The sequence below is a fragment of the Xiphophorus couchianus genome, chromosome 13 (genome assembly GCF_001444195.1).
Source record: "Xiphophorus couchianus chromosome 13, X_couchianus-1.0, whole genome shotgun sequence".
Lineage (NCBI taxonomy): Eukaryota > Metazoa > Chordata > Actinopteri > Cyprinodontiformes > Poeciliidae > Xiphophorus > Xiphophorus couchianus.
The window spans coordinates 8,984,140-9,009,338 of NC_040240.1; the positions used below are offsets into that span (position 1 = coordinate 8,984,140).

The 25,199-nt window shown below is 40.1% G+C and overlaps 3 protein-coding genes across 9 annotated transcripts in view; all 3 read left to right on the plus strand.

Moving 5' to 3' along the window:
- The first annotated feature begins 33 nt into the window (after positions 1-33).
- On the plus strand, positions 34-6,930 carry fam221a (family with sequence similarity 221 member A). 5 transcript variants are annotated; one of them, XM_028036771.1, is made up of 8 exons: positions 36-156; positions 391-572; positions 887-966; positions 1,061-1,131; positions 1,292-1,373; positions 1,464-1,537; positions 1,639-1,771; positions 3,860-4,440. In XM_028036771.1, the coding sequence occupies exons 2-8, from the start codon at positions 451-453 to the stop codon at positions 4,054-4,056; spliced, it is 759 nt and encodes a 252-aa protein (XP_027892572.1). In that variant the 5' UTR covers positions 36-156; positions 391-450; the 3' UTR covers positions 4,057-4,440. The 5 variants fall into 5 exon arrangements, with proteins under 5 accessions (XP_027892573.1, XP_027892572.1, XP_027892570.1 ...); XM_028036769.1 differs by lacking the exon at positions 1,061-1,131 and adding an exon at positions 1,183-1,210 and having other exon boundaries at positions 39-156; positions 887-1,060; XM_028036772.1 differs by lacking the exons at positions 1,061-1,131; positions 3,860-4,440 and adding an exon at positions 6,580-6,930 and having other exon boundaries at positions 34-156; positions 887-1,060; positions 1,183-1,373.
- A 7,511-nt stretch (positions 6,931-14,441) lies between these two features.
- On the plus strand, positions 14,442-16,450 carry npy (neuropeptide Y). Its single transcript, XM_028035188.1, has 4 exons — positions 14,442-14,573; positions 14,766-14,953; positions 15,968-16,057; positions 16,142-16,450. Exons 2-4 carry the CDS (start codon positions 14,766-14,768, stop codon positions 16,161-16,163), a joined length of 300 nt encoding a protein of 99 aa, XP_027890989.1. The 5' UTR covers positions 14,442-14,573; the 3' UTR covers positions 16,164-16,450.
- A 1,213-nt stretch (positions 16,451-17,663) lies between these two features.
- The window catches only part of pals2b (protein associated with LIN7 2, MAGUK p55 family member b), a 28,782-nt gene continuing 21,246 nt past the window's right edge, over positions 17,664-25,199 (plus strand). For 2 of the 3 annotated variants that reach the window (XM_028036365.1, XM_028036367.1), the window contains exon 1: positions 18,982-19,103. The gene's annotated coding sequence lies outside the window, so the exon portion shown is untranslated. Of the gene's footprint in view, positions 17,779-18,981; positions 19,104-25,199 lie in introns of those variants that run through there. The other variant, XM_028036366.1, reaches the window with a different exon arrangement.

The window sequence follows — 25,199 nt, forward strand, 5'->3', positions numbered from 1 at the left end:
TACTGTCATGGATCCCCCGGAATGTGTCCGGCTACGTCAAAGCCGTTGCATTGTGGGAAATGTATTCGCATTTTGGTGCAGTTGAAAATAACCTACCTTTACGGTCGCCGTTTTTCATATTAATGAAAAACCACACAACAAGTAGCACTTGATCAAGTAAGTATACATGAACGCCACTTACTAATTGCTGTCTTTTCATACACGTCTTAGAGAAGGATATTGTTTGCGAATACGAAGCCTTTTTAGCTAGTTTTGTTTTGCTAATTGACTACAAATAGTTTTGTTGCTTTTTAATGTTTGACCTTTACCTGTGTTTGCCTATGTTTTGTGCTTCACTATTCTTGTTTTGTTTAAAATAAGATTTTTATGTTATTTCTATTATTAATATAGTTGTTGCAGTTCCCTTTGCGACCATTAGAGGGATCCCTAAAACCATCTCCATAGCAACATATGCTGCGGGCCATAAACAAGTATAACTTGCAAGGCTGTTGTTTTAATGTCATGATAATGACCCCGGTAAATCAGAATAAAACGGCTTTGGAAGCAGTGGATGACTATGCGGAGTACAGAAGGTACGTACCAACTCATTTTATCTACTAACCTATTTAGAAATAGTTTTCCATGAATTTCAACTGTCTTTTATATTTTTAAAAGACAGTTCTTGGCAGGAACTTTGGCAGCTGTGTGACGCACGAAGCTAAACATTTCATTTACTTTTACTAGGTTCAAGCAACAGTCCTGACATTTTTAGTCCATTTTCTAGACGTTCAGAGCAACATCTAGAACAATTGAAATATAAATGCCTAAATAATATGAAGACCTTTGACTTTCAACTTTGTGTTGTACCTGTTTATAGTTTTTATTGATTTTTAGTTGTTTTTTTAAGGATCGTTGGTGATGACGATGGTGGAAAACTTTTCACTCCAGAGGAATATGAAGAGTACAAAAGGAGGGTTCTACCGCTACGTATGAAAAACAGGTTATATGTGAGCTTTGGTGTACCAGGGGGCATTGACTGCAAGCAGGTTGGCCCTGAAACACAGTGCTTTTGTGAACACAGGTAGGATATTACTTTGTGACCTGAGTGTGACACGTGCATCTTCTTCATACATGGGGGAAACGTATGAGGAGGTATGAAAACTTTTGCAATGCAATGTATACACGTGAATCAATCTCCACCAGATACAAGCAGCATCAGACAGAGTTTGAGGTGATTCCCTCTGAGCGACCCATTGCTCTACGGTGCAAGGTCAGCGGTTGTCGCTGTTCTTCTTATAACTATATTCCTCAGCCTGGGGGTGTGATGGTGCGCTGCAAGTGTAAGCATTTACCGCAGGATCACAGTGAAGCTGCAGGCCACATGTGCAAGAAGTGTGAGTCAGACATCCCTACTTTCAAGATATGTTCGCTACAACCCAGAAAATGCTTTTTAACCTATTAGAAAATAATTCGTTATTTTTCAGGCAAAGTCTGCTCTGGGTTCCACAGTCCCTACACTTGTGGGTGCGGTCGACCCAGCTTTGAGCACCGTACCTTGGTAAGTGGTCATGGACAACAACAGCTTCATCTGAAGGAACATTTTTGTCAGCTTATTGTTACCGTATTTCATGTACAAAGTCCTTTTCCCATTCTTCACAGGTTGAGACAAAGCAAGAGAGGCTGGCAAGAGGTCAGCCTGTTGGCAAAGATGTTCCTTATGCAGCCATGGGGGGCCTGACAGGATTCACCTCTTTGCTGGATGGTTACCTCGCTATGCAAGTCCTCAGCGCAGGTAACAGTTTTTCTTAATTTGAAACTAGAAGTGGATGCTTTTTTTTTTTTTTTTTTTTTTTACAGCTAGTGCATCAGTAGACATTTGACACATATACTCTCCCCAAGAAGACAAACAGTCTCAAGGAATTTTCAGGCTCTATAGTTCTCTGTAGTCTGTACGTTTTAGTGACATAGCCTTCATCAGACTGCAGCAGCACAGACGAGAAGAGCAGAGGCTTTCCATTAGAGCTGGGGAAAGTTCCTTTTAGAGGCATGTGAGGGCAGCAAAGAGCAGCGAAGTGTCGGTGTTGAATGTGGAATCATTTGCAAGAGTAGGAATCTGCAAAGGTGACAGGTATACCGTGTCTTTAGCCACACTGATTTGTTCTGTGTTCCATTTGTAGCAGGCATGAAAGGAAACAAAAATACTATTCTCGCAGCCCCATGAGAGTTTGGCTGTGCATGTGCTTTAAGACAGTTTCAAGATTTTATAAACAAATGATAGTTTTGAAAAATCAATTAATAATCGATAACTAAATGTTAAATAGTGCAACCTCAAATCAGAAAAATAAAAATTGCTCTTGAGAATTGCACATGGCCAACTTCAAATAAGTAAGGTAAAGAATTATAGCACTGTTGTGAAAACTGTCCCTAAGTCAATTAGCGTGTCACCTCTGGCCTCTATATTTGCAATCCAAGAACAGCAGTTCTGATGTTCTAGGCATGAACAGTTCCTCAGAATGATGCTTGTCCTCTTGAGAAGCTAAACCCCAAAGAGGACTTTTAGGGAGGGAAGGCTTCTGATCTTCTGGAGGGTGTCAATGACCCACTGTAGAGTCTTCTTGTGTCTCCTGGTGTAGCTTGTGAACCACACAGATATGCAGTAAGTGAAGACACTCAATGGAGCAGCGGTAGAAGACTGTGCACAGCTTCTGCCTCAGGTTTAGCCTTCTGAGGAGCCTCAGAAAGTGAAGACATTGCTGGTCCTTGATGTTAGAGCTCCATTCGATCCATGTGCACACAGGACCTGAAACTTACACATTCCCCACTGATAGTGATATAGGCTGCAGGTCAGACTTCCTCTTCCTGCAGCCAACGATTACATCTTTGAGCTAATGACCAAGTTATCACCCCAGTACCACACCAGCCCAACCATCGTTGTCAGAAAATTTGATGGCAACATTGCTGACACAGTAGATCTACAGAGTCTACAGTACACAGCTAAGTACACAGCCCTGTGGGGAGCCAGTGTTAAGACCGAGAGTTATGGAAAGTTAAGGGCCCACTTTGACTCTCTGAACCCAATCAGAGAGTCAGAGCTCTGCTCTGAGCTAGATCAGAGCAGAAATGCTTTGATCTAGCAGCAGGTGGTGGTAGGAAGACCAATGACCAATAGTTTTGCTGTCGGTCCGTCTGGGAGTATGGAATCAATAGCAGAGCTAAAATCAGCAAATAGCAACCTTGCATCTGATCCCTGTGACAATTGCGTCCTCAGGTGATCTATTACCTCTGTGCTAAGGGTGAGAGGCAGGATACGAGGTGACGTTGGAGCAGTTTCTCAAAACACTTCATCATGACAGGTGTCAAAGCAACTTATTGGCAGTCATTGGTTCTTTTGATGGCAATGTTTTTTGACAGCGAGACTATTGTGGATTTCCTCAGGCGCTGTGTAATTGACTGGGGCAGTGATGAATCAAATATTTTGGTGAAGACCCTGGCCAGCTGGTCTGCGCACTCACTGAGGACCCTGCTGGTCACTCCGTCTGGTCTGGCGCTCTTCCTGGGGTCCTCTGCTCTCAGTGTGTACCTTAGACTCCTGCTCCATGAGTTTGGTGTTATCACTAATTTTGGCTCCTTTTAGCTCTCTAGGTCAAGCAAATTAAAGGATATACATATGCCATTTAGGTGTCACTACATTAAGTTATAAACCTTGTCTAAGCTAATGTACACTTTTATCTCAAAAGTAAACTAATACATCTTGACACATGACTGTTTTGAGAAATCCTTTGTATGCCCACTACTGATTGCAGCTGCATGTTTACTGTCTGTACCACATCATCTTCGTCCACAATCCGATTCCCATCATTGCTGTGATGTTCGTATTCAGTTGAAGGCAGAGAAGACGACTGCCTGGAGAGGAGCTTGGCAGCGAGAAACCCCAACACTTCTGCGAGAAACCCCAGCACCTCTGCAAAAAACCCCAGCACTTCTGCAAAAAAACCCAACACGTCTGCGAGAAACCCCAGCTCCTCTGCTGAAGCAAGCAGCTCTGGTGTCTCTGAGAAACAAACCAAAAATCAATGAATTGCAAGATTTGCATTTAATTATTTTTGCCATATTGTTCATTTCTGAGGAGAAAGTTCAACTCTAACATATCAAATACAAAATTACGTACAGTATGTTATAGCTTGTATCTTTCCCAAGAGGCAAAGAATATTTGGTTTGTTCACGAGTAAAATAATTCCAGCTAGTTGGAAATAGCCTCAAATATTGGTATATTTGTACTTTGTAAATGTAACCCTGATTTCAAGTTGGCTGAAATGAATTTTACAGGTTTTGCTGCTGATTGTAGTTTTCAGCTTAAATTCTCTTTGTCTGTGCAATGTGAATGAATTGCTTGGTCAAACCAGAGCTATGTAAGGATATCGATTTTTTTGTCAGTAAATAAAGTAACAGATCTTCAGTTTATTTCACTGCAGTTTTCTAGATATTTTCCTGAACAGCTCCCTAATTATTTGTCTGAGGTTCGCTTTATGTGTGATGATAGTGTGCTTATTGTGAAAAATCCACCCACTCAACACGTCACCAAAATAACATCAGAACCACAGCGCTCAGTGTTCAGCGATGAGCGCAGCTTTTAATTTATGGATAGATGTACTGTCTTCGATTGATTAATCCCATTCATCATGGTAGATCAGCGGCGACGCGCGCTGCATTATTCCACGCTGTGAATGCAGATTGAACATCATGTGTTCTCCATTGGCGGCCCAGTTTCCAGCATCTTTAGAAGGGAAGCACAATTAAAGAAGATTTAAGTGAGGATTTACTCCCACTCGGATGTTCCTACTTTGAGGACAGCGTTGGGTCTGACCACTACATCTCCGGTGTCTGCATTATGGTACCTCTCAAAAGCTATTGTTGAAAGACAGTCACAAAAAAAGGACTGTATAAAGATTGCCACAATGGGACGCAGTAAATTCACCCTTCACAGAACACTTGACCGGTGAAATGTGGTGGTGGAAGCAGCATGCTCTGGGATAATTTTGTCTACAAGACTTGAAAAGTTGACATTTGCACATACAACTCACACAATCTGACTGATCTTGAGGAATTTATGAACAGGAATGGTCAAAAATCATTCCTGTTTATAAATTAAGATGTTATCCTTTTTCCTTCCACTTCAGAATTATTTGCTACTTTGTGTTGGTTTACTACATAAGATAAAAGGTAAAATAAATTGTGGCTGTAATGTGATAAAATGTGGACTAGTATGTTATGATCCGGAGCAGTCTTGAGGGAAGAAGGCTGGAGCCTTGCCTGAAGGGTTGTATGGATGCACCTGCGTCTCTGATGATTCAAAGTGCCGGAGCGGATGCAGCCACATCTGGAAGCTTACGTTTTGAACACAAAGTGTGTGTCTGTGATTCGAGATTTCAGACCGCAACAACATAAGCAACCTTGGTCGCATATCTTCATCAACATATCTGCCGTGTCATTGTACTTCTTACCTCCTCTTACTCTTGAACAGAGGTGAGCAAAGGGAGATGTGCATGGAACATGGGGAGAGATGAGGAAGAGTGGAAAAAACTTAATTAAATTAAGAAGGAAAGCTATAACACATTAGTCTCAGACAATAACAATTTAGGTTAATTGCCTCTCCATAGCAACACTGTAAAGGAGGCTGAAGGTAATTTCCTTTGGACCGTGGTTGAAGCATATAACTGCGACATTGCTCTTTCGCCGCTGGTAACCCCACCCTGCTTGATTGACATCTCTTAGTCAATAAATCCCAACACAAGCACAGATGATTACATCAACAATTAGAGCAGAGGGAAACACTTAATTGGCATAACTGGCAAGTAAACAGGGACTTAACTGGAGACGATAACACGTCATTTCTCCAAAATAAAATTAACGCACACAAACAGAAGGGGATCAGATAAATCACGGGAAATATCTCACCTGTTCTCAAATAACAATAAAAAAACCAGTTAGAAGCACTAGAATGAAAAAAAAAGATAATGTTACACAAAAGGAAAATATCAACCAATTTGATACAAAGTGCAGTGAATTGCAAAACTACGTAAGCAAAACCTGATGTCCCCTCTATTTGCATTTGAAGCAGCTGCATCAAATGTTTTGGTGGCATAAGGGGAACCAATAGCTTGGTAAAACAGCGTTATAAATTTCACTTCCCTTTTCACATGAGTATCCAGTCGAAGCCATTCAAAAAAGCAAACAAGATAAGTTGACCGATATTGTTGTTGGTAGACTTTGTCCCATTTAAAAATCATTCCTAATCAGCCATGCTTTACGCTTAGGAGAAAGTTGGATCAAGACTTCGACTCAAAGATAAAGCAAATGTCCGAAGCTAAGCCTTCTGCTTTTTTTATGATGTATTATGTTACAACCATACATTTGAATGTATCCTTTTGGGATTTTATGTGAAAAAGTCAACACAAGGTAGTGAGAAGGTTGGAAATGCTCATACATGTTTTTGTTTTTTAACATAAATTTTGACAGACAAAAATGAAACTTTAAGTGTGTGTATCAATTTTGCACAATTAGAAAACGATTTTTTTCCCTTTCTCCTACTCTTCTTTGCAGAATAGCTCCAGCTCAGACAAACGGGACAGATAGCATCTGTGAATATAGAGGTTTAAGTCTTTGCAAAGATTAGCAATCATATTTAGGTCATACCCCTTCTGAAGGAAACCATCCCCACAGCATGATGCTGCCATCGCCATGTTTCACTCCAGGGATGGTGTGTTCATTGTGATGTGCAGTGTTCTTTTTCAGCCATAGGCAGCACTTTGGATGTGCACTTTGGATCAAACGAGAATTGCACAAAGATGTGCAATTCTGACCAGAGCATTTTCTCCACATATTTGCTGCGGCCTTTGTAAGGCTTGTAGCAAACTGTCAATGGATGTAATATCAAAATAAAGGGAGCCGAATAAAAATGCTCACCGCCACTTTAAGAGTTTCATTCGTGGAAAAGTTTGAAATGCTCAAAATTAGGTGCTACTTTGTGTTGTTCTATCTCTTAACCAAGTCCCCCAACTCCCAAAATACACTGACGTTTGTGGTACAGTGCAACAAAACGAGGAAAAACTGAAGGGTTTTTAAATGATTTTGAAAGAACTGTTTCAGGATCCTTCTAAACAGTCACGAGGTTGCAGTGTAGCACTTATAATAAATACTTTAATTGGTCCACTGCTGTATTGTGCTGAGTAGCTTCTGCATGTGCAGAAAGTCATTTAGTATGCAACATTTCAACGGCTTCATAATTAGTGACGATAATTCTGGAAATGCCTTTAGTTTACAGACAAGGTGTTTAGGCACAGTGCATGGCTGACTGACAGTGAATATAATTGTGCTCTGCTATGAATGCAGCTAATTTTTTGAGAGTCAGCCTGTTGAAATGCTTTCTAATTCTTCCTCTTGCATTAGTTAGACCTCCCGCATACATTTACCCTCCATTATCAGACTTTATGTTCACGTTGCATGCCTTTAACGTCATGAATATATGTCACAATATATTCAGGGTCAGAGTAGTTGTTACGTACGCCTTAGATTACTGTAAAGTAATTGACACAATGCGAGCGATTGCCTTTTGTCGCTACTTGCTTGTCCAGGTAGAGGGAATGCTGCAAGTCAATGACTCGAGGCAATCGGCTGGGTTTTCTTGGAAAACGTCTTTTCAATGAATTTAAGTAATAAACCGAATTTGACTGCATTGTTCCACCACTAGGATCAGTCGGAATACAAGAACTGATCCGTTTAAAGCAGGAAAGAACAAAAATGCTTCCGTTTTATTTAGTTTATGAGAAGTGTTTAGATAAGTGTGGTTAAAAATATTCTTCTCTACCAATAAATTTCCCCTTGTCGATTTAATGTGCTCAAGTAAAGTACATGTTGAATGTTCAGGTTGAGATTATTGCAGCACTGCAAAAAAAAAAAAACAAGAAGCTTAGTTTATGGTTTTACTAGTATTTACCAGCAGTGCCAATAAGTGTGGAAGATGATGGTTTTGAAGGTGACCTTTGCATTTTGTACATTTAAAACATATAGAAATACGACACAGATCCATGAAAGTGTGCTACTGGCATAAGAATGATGCATTAAGGCTAGTACCCTGACGTAGATTGTGACATCAAACAAAAGTTTATCGCCCTTTGACGTAGGTGCAACTTTCATCAGGCTCCCTTATATCGAGGCTAAGGACTCTGACCTGCGCACCTGAGCCAACTCAGGCTGCCACAGCTTGGTGGCCAGACCTTCAGCTAATCTGTCCATCAAAGCAACATGTATGATCACCGTGTTGACACGACGTTTGTGCTGCTTCCACACCAGACACAGATGAGACACATTTCCACACACACACACACACACACACACACACACACACACACACACACACACACACACACACACAGAGAGAGAGAAAGACTCGTGCTCAGACAAATCAGAAGAGACAGCGAGGAACACTGAGAGAAGCAGCAGAGACGGCTTAGATAAATACCAAGACAAGTCAATGTAGCTCTTTAAATAGTGGGAGTTTAAGTGGAGAAAGTGACAAACAAATGAGAAAGAACATTAGTTCTTCGTTCCCCACTAAGGGATTTTTCACTATTGTGAACTAAGAACAGAGGGAAGCTCGATGTGTGGCTCAGTAATTGCTTTCAAATGATGTCTGTTAAAGTCAAAGTCACAACAAAGAAGAACAATTTGAGGACACGCTTTCTGTTGCCAGCTCGGAAAAGACCAGAAATTGTACATCTTGCCTGTGTAGAAAGTTAATTAAACTGCGGAGAAAATTAAATAAGCTTGTTCTAATCTTGCTGATGGGAAGACATCTCTCAATTCTGAACTATACACTGCTGTTTTCACTAGTCCTCTTAGATATTTTGATGTTTTACATAAATACTATATTCTAACATCTGTTTTAAAGTGCTCTTGGGTTGAATAAAAGATTTTAAAAAAAACATAAATGATTTCAGAAAGTGGCACATAACCTACCGAACTCCATGTGCATAAACAAGAAATGTAGCTTTTTGATGGTACAAAATAATATGCACATGCAAATGAACCATTGTTGCTGAAATGTGCTGTACAAATTAAATTGCCTTGCCTTGTTAATACATGGCTGCACAACTGAGTAAAAAAAATGCTCCATGCAGACATGAATGAGGAAGTTAACATGACCTGCCTACTCAGAGTCCTGACCTCATCATTTGGGACAAATTAGAATAAAAACTGTGAGACAGAGTTTCTCATCCCACATCAGTGTCTGACCTCACAAATGTAAGCTCAATAAGTTTCAAAGCCAATAGAGGATCTGAACTTCAGCTGTGATCGGGACTGCACCACATCTTATCTACTTTGCACTGTCAAAAAGCGTAAAAATGTTGATTATACTGTTTGGTGCTCGTCACCTTTTGTTGGTAGGTGATCAAGATCTATGGGAGTAATACCTTTGTGCCTGAGATCGGAGAGACAGGCCGGAACATCACAGCAGTCCCACTGTGAAGCCTTTGCCATGATCACAACTTCATCTGCACTTTTTTTCCGCTCTCGTAAACAGCTCTGTTTGTTTCCTGTCAGCAGATCGGCCAGATCTATCTCTTATATAATCCTAACCTCTTCATATGAACCAACACACAAGTTCTTTTAATGGTCACTGTTTTTGTGTTCAGGTGAGATTTTGTATTCGGAAATAAATAAATAAGTAAATAAATAAATAAAAAAAGGCGATGAAGAAAGCGTGGCCTTTTTCTTTTCACAAACAGTACTCCTTGCCAACCACAAGTAGACAGATAATACAATAGCTGGCAGAACTAAGTAACAATTTAGATGTCAAGACTCGAAGCAAAATTAGTGATAGCCAAAGAAAGCAGGGGAAAAGCTGGCATCTCATTTGATTTATCTTCTGTTTGGATGCAACTGCCTGGGGTGAGAAGATAGATGCCGCCTGCATGCTAGTGTTTCCTTTTTCCACTTAATCATGCTGTACATTTGAAAAGTGTGATTCATGGTGGTGGAAAATTACAGGGCTCTTTCATCTTAACAAATCTTGGAGAAGAACTTATTGTACAAACCAGGAGGCTGATGAGAGGAGGAGAAGGCACATTTGCATTTAAAAAAGCTCACTCTCAATAGGAATTGGCCTCCACAGAACTGATTTCTGATAAGGCAAAGTCTTTAACAAATGGATTATTGAGCGCATTACTTACCGAAAGAAAGGAATATCACTGTGAAATTGGTTTGGAGCTTTTCGAGATATTTAATCAGCTCATTGGACAGTACTGGAGATGATTGCTATCTTCGTAAGAGAACACACCATTAGCGGTAATGCTGATTAAATCTGATGATGACCGCATTTCAATTCAATCCTGCTTTTTTTTTTTCTTTTACATATCATGGGGCTGTTTCTCTTTTAGCATGTATTAAAACTTAATCATCTCCTTTTTCTCTTAGTTTAGTTTTTGTTTGTTTGTTTTAATTCTCTTAGATTCAGCAGACTTCCTCTAAGAATTTCATCTTATTCTGAGTTTGCTTCAATAATTGAAAATGTTGTACTGTACATTTTTGATGGGTAGCATGCTGTCAGAGTTTTGTGTCTTCGTAAAATTCACAGCTTAGCCAGCTGTTTTTTCTTTTTTTTCAGATTTAATTTAAAAAAAAAAAAATCAAAAACAGGCATTGGTAGCGGCCTTCAGCTCATCTGTTTTGTCTGATGTTTTGGCATGATAGGCAGGTGTCAAATAAAATCCCCATGAAGTATGTCAGCAGAGGAAAGAATAAAGTGGCAAAAAACTTCATTGATTTTAGACATAATAAATCACACTGAGACCAACACCAGCTGATTACACGTCTCCCCAAAACATCATGGCCTGAAAAAACGTCACACCGGACCTCAAGCAACTTGGAGGGCCTCAACATAAGGAATGCAACATTTTGTAGCACATGTGCGTAACTTACTGTAAATACTTTTGAATTCGATTCTGTTCATTTACATAGCGCCACAACACATTATCTGAAGGCACGTCACAAAACAGTACATTCAAGCCAATCATACATACATTCCAATTAATCCTAATTATCACAAAATTCACTTTATTATTAAACTTGATTTTAAAAAAGGTGTTCTAAAGAAGCCTGGGAGATTGCCTTGAGTCATTGATTTGCAGCATTTACTCCTCCAAGTCTCTGTGAACAATCAGCTTCTTTCGTAATGCCTTTTTCTGACTTTTTCTCCTCGTGGAGGGTGCCACTGACTGTCTGCTGGACAACTGTCCGGTCAGCAGTTGTCCCCATTGTTGTTTAGGTCACAGTATAACATTTATGTGTTAAATTCCTTTCCCCCCCCATTGATCTTACATAATACTCTAATCGGAGAAACAAAATTTTGGGTTTTCATCAGCTAGTAAGCCATAGTCAGTCACAAATACACACTTGAAGTATTAACTCGGTGTCTAATGAATGTACATGCACTTCCCTGTTTGTTCTAAATTACTGAAATCAACTTTTTAATACTTTCCTAGTTTGTTGAGATGCACTTCGAATATACTGTGTCTCAAGAAAGAGTTTGCTTTCATTATTACATCAACTAAACAGTATATGGTAGTATGAGGGAGGAAAAAAATCCTTCACTGTTTTGGTTTTGGTCATGCAATAAACTAATTACACCCCTTTACCTCTTCAGTGTAGCAATTATTAGTACACATCGATCTGGTAAAGATTAAAAGGCCATTTGTAAACCATTTGAAGTGCAACATTCTACTCTGAGGACAGTCATTCACAAGTTGGACACATTTAGTTCAATCTGGTAAACTCAATCCAAAAAATGGCAAAAAGTCCGAGACTTCCAAGTCGCAGCTCCCTAAAAATTGTACGACGGACACAGAAAAGATCAAACTAGAGGTGTTTAACCAAAATACACAACAGGCCGCAGACGTCCAGCCAGCTTGTTGTGGTACAAACATCTCATGCCAACTGTTATGCATGGTACGATGTATACCAAGCAATTTCACAGTTAAATCTGATGACATCTGTCCAACAGCTCAAATATTTGACAGTCATCCTCAACCGCAAATCTATTACAAAACGGTTGAAACAGAAAACAGTCAAGGTGCTGCTATGACTCCGTCAAAGTCCAGACCTTAGTCCGACTACAGTGCTGCAGTGGAGCCTGAGGCGTGCAGAAACAAATAACATCAAACTTCAAGGAACCCAAGATAACCTCAACAATGTCAGAGAACGATGAAGGCATAAAGAAAAACACCTCTTCAGGTCATGCTACCAAATGCACTTTCTTTTTTCATGGCCATTTTGACTGGCATGTAATCTTTCTTCTTCTTTTCTTTTTTGCTCCAACCAGTCCCACTGCCGCTCTATGTTAGCCACTGTATTGGCCTTCTGACAACAGCTTCCTGCAAACTGTAAGAGCCCTATGACATGAAGGTGTGTGTCTGCATGACAGTGATTTACTTTGTTCTCAGGGAGTTAGTGTGTGTGTTGACTGATCCGTTGTGTGACAGGCGCATTTTGTTCAGGATTCATCAAACTGAGCTCCGTTGGAGGCTTTACATCTCAGGGCTGCACAAGCTGTCACAGTAAACACTGGATCCTTTCTGTACATGTAATTCTCTCTCCAGCATTAGGGAACATTTCATACTAAATCTCGATATTACTGAATTTGTATTGTCATAAGTTGGATACTATCACATTTTATCGCATGACGACGTCAAAGCATTTCATTAAATGACATGGTTAGTATGTAACAGACCAAACACAAAGTGGTGAATTGAATAATGGTGAAAGGTCAAACGTATTCAGACGCGTTATATTATCTGCTCTAATTCCACGGAGGTCCACCTCGTTGATGTTAGACGTGTCCAAACCTGCCTCTTGAAGATCAGTTGTTGGAACCGTCACGATTCTATGTGCAGCTAAAACACGAAGAAGACTCACAGTAGCTCTGAGAAAGGATCACAGAAAGCCAAAAGTCAGGGGAGGTCTGCAAAAGCATTTCCAATCCACTGAAAATCTATGGAGCTCAGTGAAATTTACAGTTCAGAAACGCGAGGAGTATAACACCAGTCTAAATCTGTCTACCTCGAAAGCACAGCTTCTTAAAGTTTCCAGAAAACTCCTTGAATACAGGAACTTCTGTTTTAACTTGTCTGCTTTAAGAGTAGTTGAGCTGTGGATGTAGAGGACATGCATTTGGTCACCTCTGTCTGAAACCCTGGTACTAAAAAAAAAAAAAAGTCTACATAAAAGCCTCCTGGAGATGAATTTCTCCATCAAAGCTCTCTGATCTTTCAGCGTTTTTTGTCCCCCGTGTTTACACATCTGCTTCAATCCCCGTGTCAGCCATCTACGTGTAGGCTCACGCCGCTTCCCTCCTGAATGATGATATACCTGTTGAAGAGAGTCTTCAAGGACGCATGTGTCTCCTGAAGAGGAGTGAACCTACTAATTCCTTCCCAGTCAGTCGTGACTCCGCGCTCCACGGTTCTCTCGCTTGTGTCACACTCCTCATCTCCCTCTTTGCATCCTGTGCCATACAAAAAAAAAGCACTCAACACATCCTCTGAGGGAGTTAGAAAGCAGCGGTGCCAAAGAATGCTGATTTTTGACAGATTACATGGCTGCAAGCTGCCAGCACAAAAGGATTATGAATGGGAGGTAAATGAAGCTCTTGGTGATACAGACTCACTGCGAATTGCTATTTGGGTTTTCTTATTAAGTGGGCCTCTAGGAGATTGGGCTCCTCGTTGACGCGTCTCCGTGTTCACATTTGTGCCTTTTGTTCACCTCGAGAGCCACAGTCTCTCTCTTTCTTCGTGCAGTGTGCTACAAAATGAAATTAATGCACTAATTCAGCCCCGTACATGTGAGCCCGTTTGAGATCTTTTTGTCCAGCACCACCCAAGGCGTCTGCTTTCTGGTGACGATAGGCCACGTGGAGAAGTTTCATTTGAACTGGGACCAAAGTGAATGCGTTGCTGGCATTCTTTTGCGACTTCAGATCTGAGGATTGATCTTGTTTTGAAAAATAATCTTGATTGTGAAATAATTTGTGACTCGCTTCCTCCATGAAGGAACTTCAATAAGCTTCAAAACATCAGATTCGGTGTGTGTTTAGTTCAGCTTCTTGTGCACACATGGAACATAGCTGAAGATTTCAATTTCTTTCCGTTGAGTTACATTAAGTTATATAATTCAGTCTATATGCAATGTACAAGAGTTGCTTTTTTAAGCCTGCATATTAGCATCTGCCTTGAACAGCTAGTTTTGTCATAGGAAACGTTTGTTACCTTACTCTATTTTTAGTTTGCTTTCTCGTTATATTAATACAAACTACACACACGCACCTTAATTAGAGCAGCATCAGCAGTGACGTTCACATGAAGGAAGGCAAAGACCCGGGCCAAACAGAGTGAAGCGTTGACGCTTTTTTTTTCTTTTTTTTTCCTGGCGCGCGTCTGGCGCGCACTGATATAAACCCCATGACGCGCAACGAGCGCGCAGAGGAGCAGAGGAGAATCAACAGGACGTCGCGCAAATCTCACTGAGACCTTCTGAAAAATGTAAGTGCTTTGAATTTTTCACATTCTCTTCCGTCAAAGTTTGTCTGAGCCCCCCTTTTTGGGGCATGTTTTTAAACATATGCGTTCCATTATTTAGTAATATCTCCAAGCCTACAGTCTGGAGCGTAAAACAAAGTGCAGTCATGTACAGGAGGAGTTAGGTATGGACTGGTTCTGTCTTCTCTGTGACAGATGCATCCCAACTTGGTGAGCTGGCTGGGGACGCTGGGGTTCCTGCTGTGGGCGCTGATCTGCCTGGGCGCCTTGACGGAGGGGTACCCGGTAAAACCGGAGAACCCCGGGGAGGACGCTCCGGCGGAGGAGTTGGCCAAGTATTACTCAGCCCTGAGACACTACATCAACCTCATCACAAGACAGAGGTGAGCAAATCAAAAACGATAGACTGGAATAGTATTGAATACTTATTTCAAGGTGGCGAATTCAAAATAATACAGGCAACAATTTTGTTAATTACTTTGCAGAAAAAAAAATCAGTGCAGAACCAGATAAACTATCTATCTAGTATTTACTTAGTTGATTAATCAATTAATCCAGTTAAGCAATAAATTTGACTTTGCACAAAACTCAGGAGGAAAACAGAATAAAGCAGAACATTTCTTTACAAAACGTGTTGAAAATTCTGTTTCAATTAAAAAACAAATACAAAAAACAAACAACAACAACAGTAAGCCCAAAATATAATACAGCCACTGCAGTGTTGGTTGTTATGTCAGCGGTAGTAATGTGCTATGTTGGTTCGTTTCAAATATAGCTTATTGGATGTATTCAATTTAACATAATAGAACCTGATTAGAAAATAATATTTTTTTTCTTCTTTTAATTTTAGAAATCCTTTTTAGCAAGAGTTGTCGTACGACCAATTAAATAAATATTTCTTTCTACTAGTTTGTTCATTTTCATTTGGAGTAGAACTGGATAGATGTTTTCCCCCCATTTCTATTCTATTCTATTTTCTACCACCTGTTGGTAAAAAGAAAAAGAAAGAAGAAGAATTCCTATCACTGCCAGGACTTTCTGTCAAGTCCCCCACAGCTTTCCGCTTTATTCTGAATGTCGGGGATTTGGTAAGCCTGCAGGCAACGAGCCTCTCCAGGATACCTGTGGTCCTGATATGACTTATCATCAAAAGCACAGAAAGGGAATGTGTAACCTCCTGTGATGCAGCTCGTGTCTCTGTTTCCTGAGATTAAGGCCTGACCGTGCTCAGTTTACATTGAGCTTATGATTAGACATCGACCAGATTAGACAAAGAGAGTTTTTCTTTGTACCTCTTCAGTAAAAGAAATAAAAACACACATATTTGACTACAATTACTGGCAACGTTGATGCCGAGTCCGTTTGGATTCTGAATCCTTCGCTCTCGTGTGCCTCAGGTATGGAAAGAGGTCCAGTCCTGAGATTCTGGACACACTGGTCTCAGAGCTGCTGCTGAAGGAGAGCAGAGACACACTCCCACAGTCAAGGCATGTATGGACTTCGGTGAGACTCGGTTCTCCGCAGGCGTGACAGGAAGCTGATCTTTCTCTTTCCCTTTTTTTTCTCCCCAGATACGACCCATCATTGTGGTGATGGCCGTCACTCACCCTCCACCTCGGTCACCTCTGATGTCTACATGTCTGTCGGTTCACAATGCCCTGCACCATCCAATGACCGCTCTGTCTTTGTTACCTGTCTGAATGGCCACATAGCTTATTTCACTCTCTCTGTGTGCATAAGCTACAATGAACACACCTTACAGTACATGAAACTGTAAAATAGCTAAATCGTCTGGGAAACCCCAATAAGACCTGGAGGAGGGGCATGTTGATTGTATTGTATACTTGTGCTATTAAACAATTACTGTTTGAACAAAAGCATTTTGGCATCTGTTTGATGAGGAACGCACATGCATAAATTGCTAAATGTTCAGTTCAGTGATTCATTTGTGTAATTGCAGAATTGGCTAGAGTGCCATAGAAAACCAGTAGCCTCCGATTCTCCGATTTCCTCAGTTTTTGCTGTTTTGTCGTACTTAAATGTTCCAGACAAAGTTAATCTGAGTAAATACAAAACACAGTTCTCGGATGATTTCCCCCCCCCTTGATTAAGAGAAAAAAGTTAAACAAACAAACATGTCCCTTTATGTTTAAAATGACCCCTCTTCATGGAAACAGCTGGCGTCAAACATTTGAAATAACTAGCAGTCTTTTACGTCACTGTGGAGGGAATGTCCCAGTTAGGCAATGTTGAATGATCTTTGAGGATCTAATTTAAGGTCATGCCATAACATCTCAATTACATTTAAATCCAGACTTTGACTAGACTTCCTTACATTACCTTTGTTTTACTTACCGTACTGCTATTTGACAGATTTCAGCTTATCATTGTGAAATGTCTGGTAGGATAAATTTAGCTAATTTTTTGGTACAGTCAGCCAGTTATCAGGTCTGGGTGTTGCTAATGAAACTGATTCACAAAAATGCAGTCAATTGAAGTTAAGTTTTAATGTTTCAAGAGGGTAGATTATATTTTTACATAAGCTTAGATTTTTTTTTCTTATCTTCATGAATGAAATCATCATTTTAAGACCGTTGTATTTACTCAGTCTATCTTTGTCTGATATTGAAATGTTTCTAATGATCTGAAAAGTGTATCAAAGAGGCACAGACAGAAGAAATCTGTAAAAAAGCAATTCCCCCCCCCCTGGCATTTTATTTAAGAAGCGTTGTAAAAATTCACAGGAGATGTGATTTGACTTAAATAAAATAAAAACTACACAAATAAGAAGCAAAATCTTTCCTTGACCTTTTATGAATAAATGAATCTATAACTATGTTATTCCAAAGGGAATATTTAATCCTAAAACTTCATACAAAAGATCTACAATACATACAAACATATGCAGTTAGTGTGTCATGTGTTGCTTTTTTCTTGTAAAATTATTTGAACTTTGTGGGAGGTTGTCTTTAGTTTATTACTCATCCAAACGCACTCTTGAGTTTCTTGAGATCAAGTCTGAACCTGTGCAGCCACACCTTGCCTCTTGCTCAAAATCATCTAGCAAGCCCTGCCTATATAGTCAGTGTACACCAAAAACCAGCTAAATACCGGCTGGAAATCTAAAAAGAAAAAGAAGAATTTATGTTGTAGAAACGATCGAGCAATTCTCCTCTACAGCTAATGGCGTCCTCTTGTGGCCCGAAGGGTAAGTGCCTGTTCTAACATTGGCAAAACATTTATTTTCCAGTGAAAACTTGTGGTTATTGCTATCCAACATGAAATTCAGTTAAAAGTACGAACAGCAGTCTGTAACACAAATACTCAAGGGATAACCTGAAGAGCTGAACTGGTGCATCATTTCACCGCAAGCATCAGAGAGGTTTATCAAAATTTGTTGAGATAACAATGACTCGTAGACTACGTAAAAGTCTCGTTTCTTTCTACAATGCCTTTAACCACCGGTAGCACATTTTATTCTGAGGTTATTAAATCTAACGAAATAAATGTCAAACTTAACCATCACGACTTTTAAAGAAATTACACGCAGCTTCACAATAAAATGACTCTGAACAAAATTCAGTTTTTTAACATAGAAACAGCACCACGTTTAATGGTGTGTTCAGGGTCACGTGCAGTGCGGTGGCCAAAAAGGTTTTAGTTTTGTTCCTGAGCTTCTCCTCCACTTGCTTATTGTGTTTCTTTATTGGCTTCCGATGCACAAGAAACCTGACTTATTATGACTTTTTTTTTCATCAATCATTTGTTTTTCTTTATGTTTTATTGCCATATGCGCAGCAGATCAGTGATTATAAAGGGTGATGAAATTTCAAATGTTCTTCAAACAGCATTCTTTGACTAGTTAATATGGATTGTATTCGGGAGAGCCACCCTAACAAGAGTGAATACGAAGACAAACTGCACTTTTTTGATATTTTACTCCGAAAAACTTTGAAAACTTTAGAACCTTTTCCTACCTCTGCATAGTTCTGCACTAAAATCCCAATAAAGCACTTTGTACATGGCTGAAAACTGTGAATAGGTACCAATACATAAGAACGACGGTGTAAAGAGGAAGTACTGTGTTTTTGAAACAAGTTTTGCTTCCTTCTTGTTCTGTTTCTCGGCACGTTTTAAACGTGAGTCACTTTTTTTTTTAATATGTATGGAGTACATTTTCATTTTTCTGAATCATTTAACAATCTATCAACTTCCTCATATACGCTTTCTCACGCACTCTTAGTTCATCATTGATATTCACTGTTATTCTCAGGTGGATTTATCTGAATGGTGGGTGACTTGTGTTAAGAACTAAATACTATAAGTGATGGTCGTAATATGTCACCGCTGTTATTGGTCTGTGCGGCATGACGTCGAAGTAAGGGCGTGGCCTGCTTGTTTGATTGGCATCGCGGTGTCGGCAGTCTGCTGCGGGACCAGGACAGACAGCTGAAGAGAGGGGGCGGGGGTGGATCTGAATGTCCGACCGGGACAAACGGTGGACCACCGCGAACTCGCGCGCGCGACTTACAGGTAAGTCATGCCTCGTGAACGCAATGCGAAGCGAGGACGCTCCTGAAGTCATTCATAAATTGGTGTTGAAATGTCAGACAAAGACACTTGGCGCGGGTAAGAGGCGCAGCGGCGGCGGCGGCGGCGGCGGCAGCAGCAGTTTGACAGAAGCAGAGGCGCTCTGCGCTGTCGGAACACGTTTAGCTCTTACATCCTGTTCTGGATTTATGTCGGGGATGTTGTCCTTTCTACCATCTAACGGGGAAGGATCTGACGCACGGTTTTGGGAGCGCGCGCGCCACAATGAATGGGCTCGGATGGGTAACAAAAAAATGGCCGCACGTGAGGCAAAAACGGTGCGAGCGTGGGCTTTAGTGGTCTGGTCAGCCGAAAAACGGTGCGTAGCGTTTTGGCACGAATCCGTGCGCACGGTTCAAGCGCACGGCCGTGCGTTAGAGCCGTGGCATAGATTCCTGACCGGGAGGGATCAGAGGAAAGAGCTGCGGGACAGACGGCACGAGAAGGCTGGAACTGTCCCGAAACTACCTCCTCTAGTAGCGTAAGAAACAAACAAACAACATAAACAAACAAACAAACAAACAAACAAACAAAAAAAAAACAGGGCACATCAGGTCATAGAAGGTTGATTTTTTAATTTAATTTTATTTTAATGTTCCGACGTTTTGGGTAAGGCACATAACGACAGGCCCATTTTCACCGTATGTGAACACTTAATGAGAACATAACTGGACCAGAGCCGGTCAAAGGTTGTATGGGGCCAAAAGTAGATTTTAACTTGGGTGGCAGAGGGGGTGGAGGGATTCTTTCTGCTAAAGAGCAAATATATTTTAAAACCAGGAATCTTGCGACAACAGAATGTAGTTAACCTAGAATCTGCCTTTTCATTGGTTGGCAAAGTAGATAACTGATTTTAAATAGCATTTGCCAGAAATAATAATAAAAAAAATGTCACTCCCTCAAGACTAGATATGTCACTATCATAACATATATTTACATATACATACTGTATCTGCATTTTTTGAATCTTTGCAAGGACTGCTCTAAGTTGCATTTTATATTGACAGCATGTTATATTTTATTTTTATTTTGTCTACAATTGCTACTCAGTGGTGGTTGTTGTGTGTCTTGTCTCTATGCTGTAACTGCGAAATAATTTCCCTGCTGGGATGAATAAAGTAATTCTATTCTATACTATTCTATTCTATTCTATAAATGGATGATGACATGATGTCTATAAACAGCAGCATCTGGAAATGTTTGACAGTAATCAGAAGACAAATGTCTTCCCTGACTAAAATATTACTTTAACGAAAATATGTAGAATAGATGTGTGCCTGTAAAAGTGTATACAGTGAGGACTTTTGCTTCATAGATCATCTGTGAGAAATAATGTGGATGGATTTCTCCCCAACTAGCAAACCAAAGAAACGATTCTCAGTTATTGAATTGCATGAAACAAACAACCTAAAGCTGAGGAATGAGGACACAGCATTTAATTTAATTTCTCTGTGACACTAGTAACCACATGCGTTGTTTGTGAGCGTAAAGTTTATCAGATGGAGAGAAAAACAAATCATTGTTTTTGGTGTTGTTTATATTTTTCTGTGTTCTTTGTCAGTACAAAACATCTGCTGATGTTTAAGGTTCTTCAAATAGGTATATCCAAAATGGCTGGTTGTAGCCATTTTTCTCTGTTTGAGCAAAACAAGTGGAATAAAGAAGACAAAGTTTGACCGCAGCTGTCCCCTGATTATTTCAACTTCCTTCCATTGAACACATGTGGCATTAGATTAAAGTGACAGTTTAGGGCCAAACTCCACGTTTTTTTTGTGTGTGTGGGAAAACTACCTCCATACAAATTGAGAGCGGTTGAGTCAAAGTACAGATGATGTCCTCAGAATTTCCAGAGAATTTTACCACAGCTACATAACCATAGTTCCCCTTTGTCCTCACTAAGGAAACACAAACTGATCATGCGGCGAAAAGGAAAACTTGCAGTTAGTACATTATAACTTAAGACTGTCTGGAAACACAAATCTGTGGAGAAATTAGTTCTTATGTCTCTTGGCATGAGAGTAACAGTGCTAATCAGAACCACTTTACAGGTGCCAGAATTGCAGTTTTTCCAAATTATTCTTGAAGCTATTTTGATGGTCCCAATTACTCCATAACTATATTGGAATATTTGGCCCAGAATACATTAGCTTTGAGCTTTAAAACTCCTTATTAATATGGAAACTCATTTTGTAGTCAGATCATGAAAAGCACTGACCCAGAAAACATTGAAGGAAAAAAAAAAATGACGACTAATTCTCGATAAGTTTTGAGATTTATCTTCTGTATTAAAACTGAAACCCTCTTTGAACCTCCCTTCTGCAATTGGGCAGCCACTTAGTTTGCTTGTGCCTTGGTTTGGCTCAAGGAATCTCAGAGCCTCCTTATTCAAAGGAGACACGGTGCCGCTTGGCTGGAAATATAAGCAGGTTAGGCTTTGGCAAGTTGTGGAGGGAAGCCTCTGGACGTACCGTGACGTCCCTGGGGATCCTTCCTGAGAGGGACTGTCCAGGCTAACGGACTGCTGAGAGTGCATCGTGTTGCATCCAAATTTGGTTTGGTGTTTTTGTCTCTCATAACCAGATTTGTTTATTCAATTACAACCAACAAAAGAAGGATATGGGGACCGAACCAGCCCAGTGCATTACAGTAATTCTCCGGTCCCCGAGGTTGAATATCCAGTGAGAGTTCTTTCTCAGAAGCCAAGGGTGACCTTTATTGTTGCCAAAGTAAGATGAGCAAGCCTTCCTATGCCCTCATGTGTTTCCTTCCTGTCAGCAGGACGGAGGAAAACACAAATTTCAAGTCAGAGGCATGCCCTCAGCTAGTGAAGGAACATATGGGAGTGAGCCATACCAAATCCAACACGCTGAAGCGTCTTCTTTTCTATAATTCATACTGTCGAAGAGAGGCGATGAAAAAGAAGAGGAGGAATGTCAGTGAAACCCTCCGGACACGGACAACACATGTATAAAGTCAGCTAATGTGCCTGCTGTCCGAGAGCAAGCCAGTTCTCCCTCTCTTCTCCATCAAAACTTTCACAATAACAGCTGTTAGGAAACCAGCTGGCAAAAAGACGTTACAATGACTCACTTGACGTTTTAATGAGTTGTGTGTTCGCATAGCTGGTAAGGGAAAGGGAAGGCAAATGTCTTTTTCAGTTCTTGCTGCAGGCTAAACAGCTGCTTCACTCGATGACATTAATCAATATTAGAATTATACAGGAGCGCACCTTCAGAAAGTCTTTGAAGGAGTAGCCGGAGTAGCCAGTGATAGGAGAGATTGCACTTCAAAACTTAAAATATGTTGATTGAGATTTTTTATTTTTTAATTTTAGCTCATAGTAGAGTTATCCAGCTGTTAATAACGTTAAAGTATTTAAAAAAGTGGCTGTAGTGGTTTCAAAGCCCCTATAGCTTTGTTGAACATAAAGTAATATAGTGCTGTTGTCCCTCCCCCACATGTTGCTGCAGACCGCTGGTCAGCAGGCTGAAAAGATGGTTGCTATTCTATTCCTTTGCTTATTCAGATTTTAGTGAATATATTTGGGAGCTCACAGTTGACAAGCTACAAACGGCCTTATTGGTGGTTCTACTCAAGCGCCCAGCCCAAGTAAATGTAAATGTTTAAAAATGAAGCAGCCTTCCTTCAGCCAGGTGATTGACAGTTTGTGGCAACAAGGGTTGGTCTATGTTACTTTATGTACTTAGCTGGATCACTCTGGTATATAGATAAAAGGACTTCAAACCCTTAGAACGGATGACTAAACCTTTTAGCAGACAATGTAATAGTATCTTTTTGAACCATCTGATACTGGTGAGCAGCCATTTCCTCTATTATACTATTTAAGGACTTGACAAGCATACCGATTTGTCTCATCTCTTCCCTCTGTTTCGTCTTTCCCAATATCATTACTGTTTCCTTTCACTGCCCAACATCACAGAAAGTCACTTTCCTCATCTTTAACTTCGCAGTCATATTAAGTGCTGCTGCATCACTGCTCCTCCCCGTTCTTTTTTTTTTTATATATTAATAATCACTCACAGGCGGCCGTGCAGCCATGGACGAAGCAGACAGCGCCATGTGGCGGCTCAGATTATGTCACAGAGTGCTCGTTATTAAGATTGCCGTGTGACTGCCGCTGCAGGGTTTTGACCATCTGATATCCCACCCGCTGCAACAGCACCAGGGAGGAAATTGGGGTCATTTTTGCACGAAGCGTGCTAATAGAAAGACATTTATCGGGGTAAATGGTGTTAATTTACAGTTCGGTGTCAGATAATGACTGAACAAGGTTAAGCAGAGATGGATTCTCATCAAATTAACAGTAGCCAGCAGCAGAAAGAATGAACAAATTTGGCTGTTTGGAGAATATGCCTGAATATTATGTTGATATCGCTCCGCTAAGATAACCATCTTAAAGGTAGCAGTGTAATCCTCTTATTCAGCGGGCTGTGGTAACGCATGGAGTGACCTACATAGGGTTTGACTGGAGGCAGAGGGTGATGGGTGAGAGGCATGACAGGAAGGGCTTGACCAGGGGAGATGAGATGAGTGCTTATATGAATAGCTAGCCAGAATGATATATGCTCACAAATGCAAAGTGCTTTAATAGGTATGTATTGCACTCCTCCAGCATTGAGACAGCAAGCTGTAAACTTTACACCTCAGGGCCGAAGCACAATTTTAGATATTTTCCAACGACCCTGGACAACATCGAACTGTCCAGATGAGTTCTTTGTGACTAGGACATTGAGAAAAACTGAAAGTGACTGCTGCTCTCAGTGGTGTGTACATTATGCATCCGAAAGCAAAACATTCAATGACTACCAGTGGAAAATGTGTATGGCGCATAGCAGAGAGCAGATCCCTTTGGGGATTTTATACAGTGCCGTACAATTTAGTTGAAACCCCTGGGGAAGACTTACTTATCTATTTATTTAATCTAGTTTTATTTGACCAAAGCAGACCGTTGTAGTAAAGGTCCCAGTAGAGTTGAGCACACTCCACACATAGAAGGACAGAAAAGGCTTTTTTTCCCTAAGCAAGCCTGTGAAGCAACCGCTTGGTTTTTATGGAGTATCTAATTGATGTTATGGACTCTTGGCGACCTGGAGATGGAGACAGACTTCTAAAACAGTGAAATTTAGGGATTTTAAGTGGCTTGTGGTTGAAAGAGGTGGTTATTTGTGTCATGTCGTATTTACATTCCAGGAAAACAGGAAGTCATGGATCATTGAAAATGAGTTTTCTGGTAAAACTAAGAAACTAAAGCATAAATAATAATAATAATAAAAGGTTTTATAGCATTTATTTTAATGGGATTGTGCCGCTTAGAATTTAGTTTTAAAAACATTTTTCTAAGTTAGGAAGTTCGGTAACACTTTATTTGACTTGTTGTGAATAAGACTGTCATGACGCCTGTCATGAACATGAGTATGTCTTCATTCGGTAAATCATGACACTTTTAATACAAAGTTGACATTATTCAAAATGTCTTCGTTATGACAACTTGACATTAACCAAGAAATCATGATCTGACATAAATTTGTTATAAAAGTATTACTGATTAAACTTTAGCTTTAATAACATAAAGCTACATAATTTTCAAAGTTTAATCAATAATACTTTCATAACAAATTTATGTCAGATCATGATTTCTTGGTTAATGTCAAATTGTCATAACAGAGACATTTTGAATAATGTCAACTTGGTATTAAAAGTGTCATGATTTACCGAATGACACTTTATGACAACAGTCATAAATATTCATGAAGACTTACTCATGTACATGACAGGTGTTACGTCATGTTTATAACAGTGTCATGACCGTCTTATTCACAACCCGTCAAATGAAGTGTTACCGGAAGTTATACTGACTAAATGTAATTTTCAAATTTAATTTTCAAATTTTCAAAACATTTCCAATGGCAGATTTTGTTACACAAGTAAATGTGTGAATTGTAGTTTTTATTTAATACATTTCCTAAAGTGGCCAAACAGTGTCCCTGTTGTTCGGTATGTGTAATCATACCTAGCAAT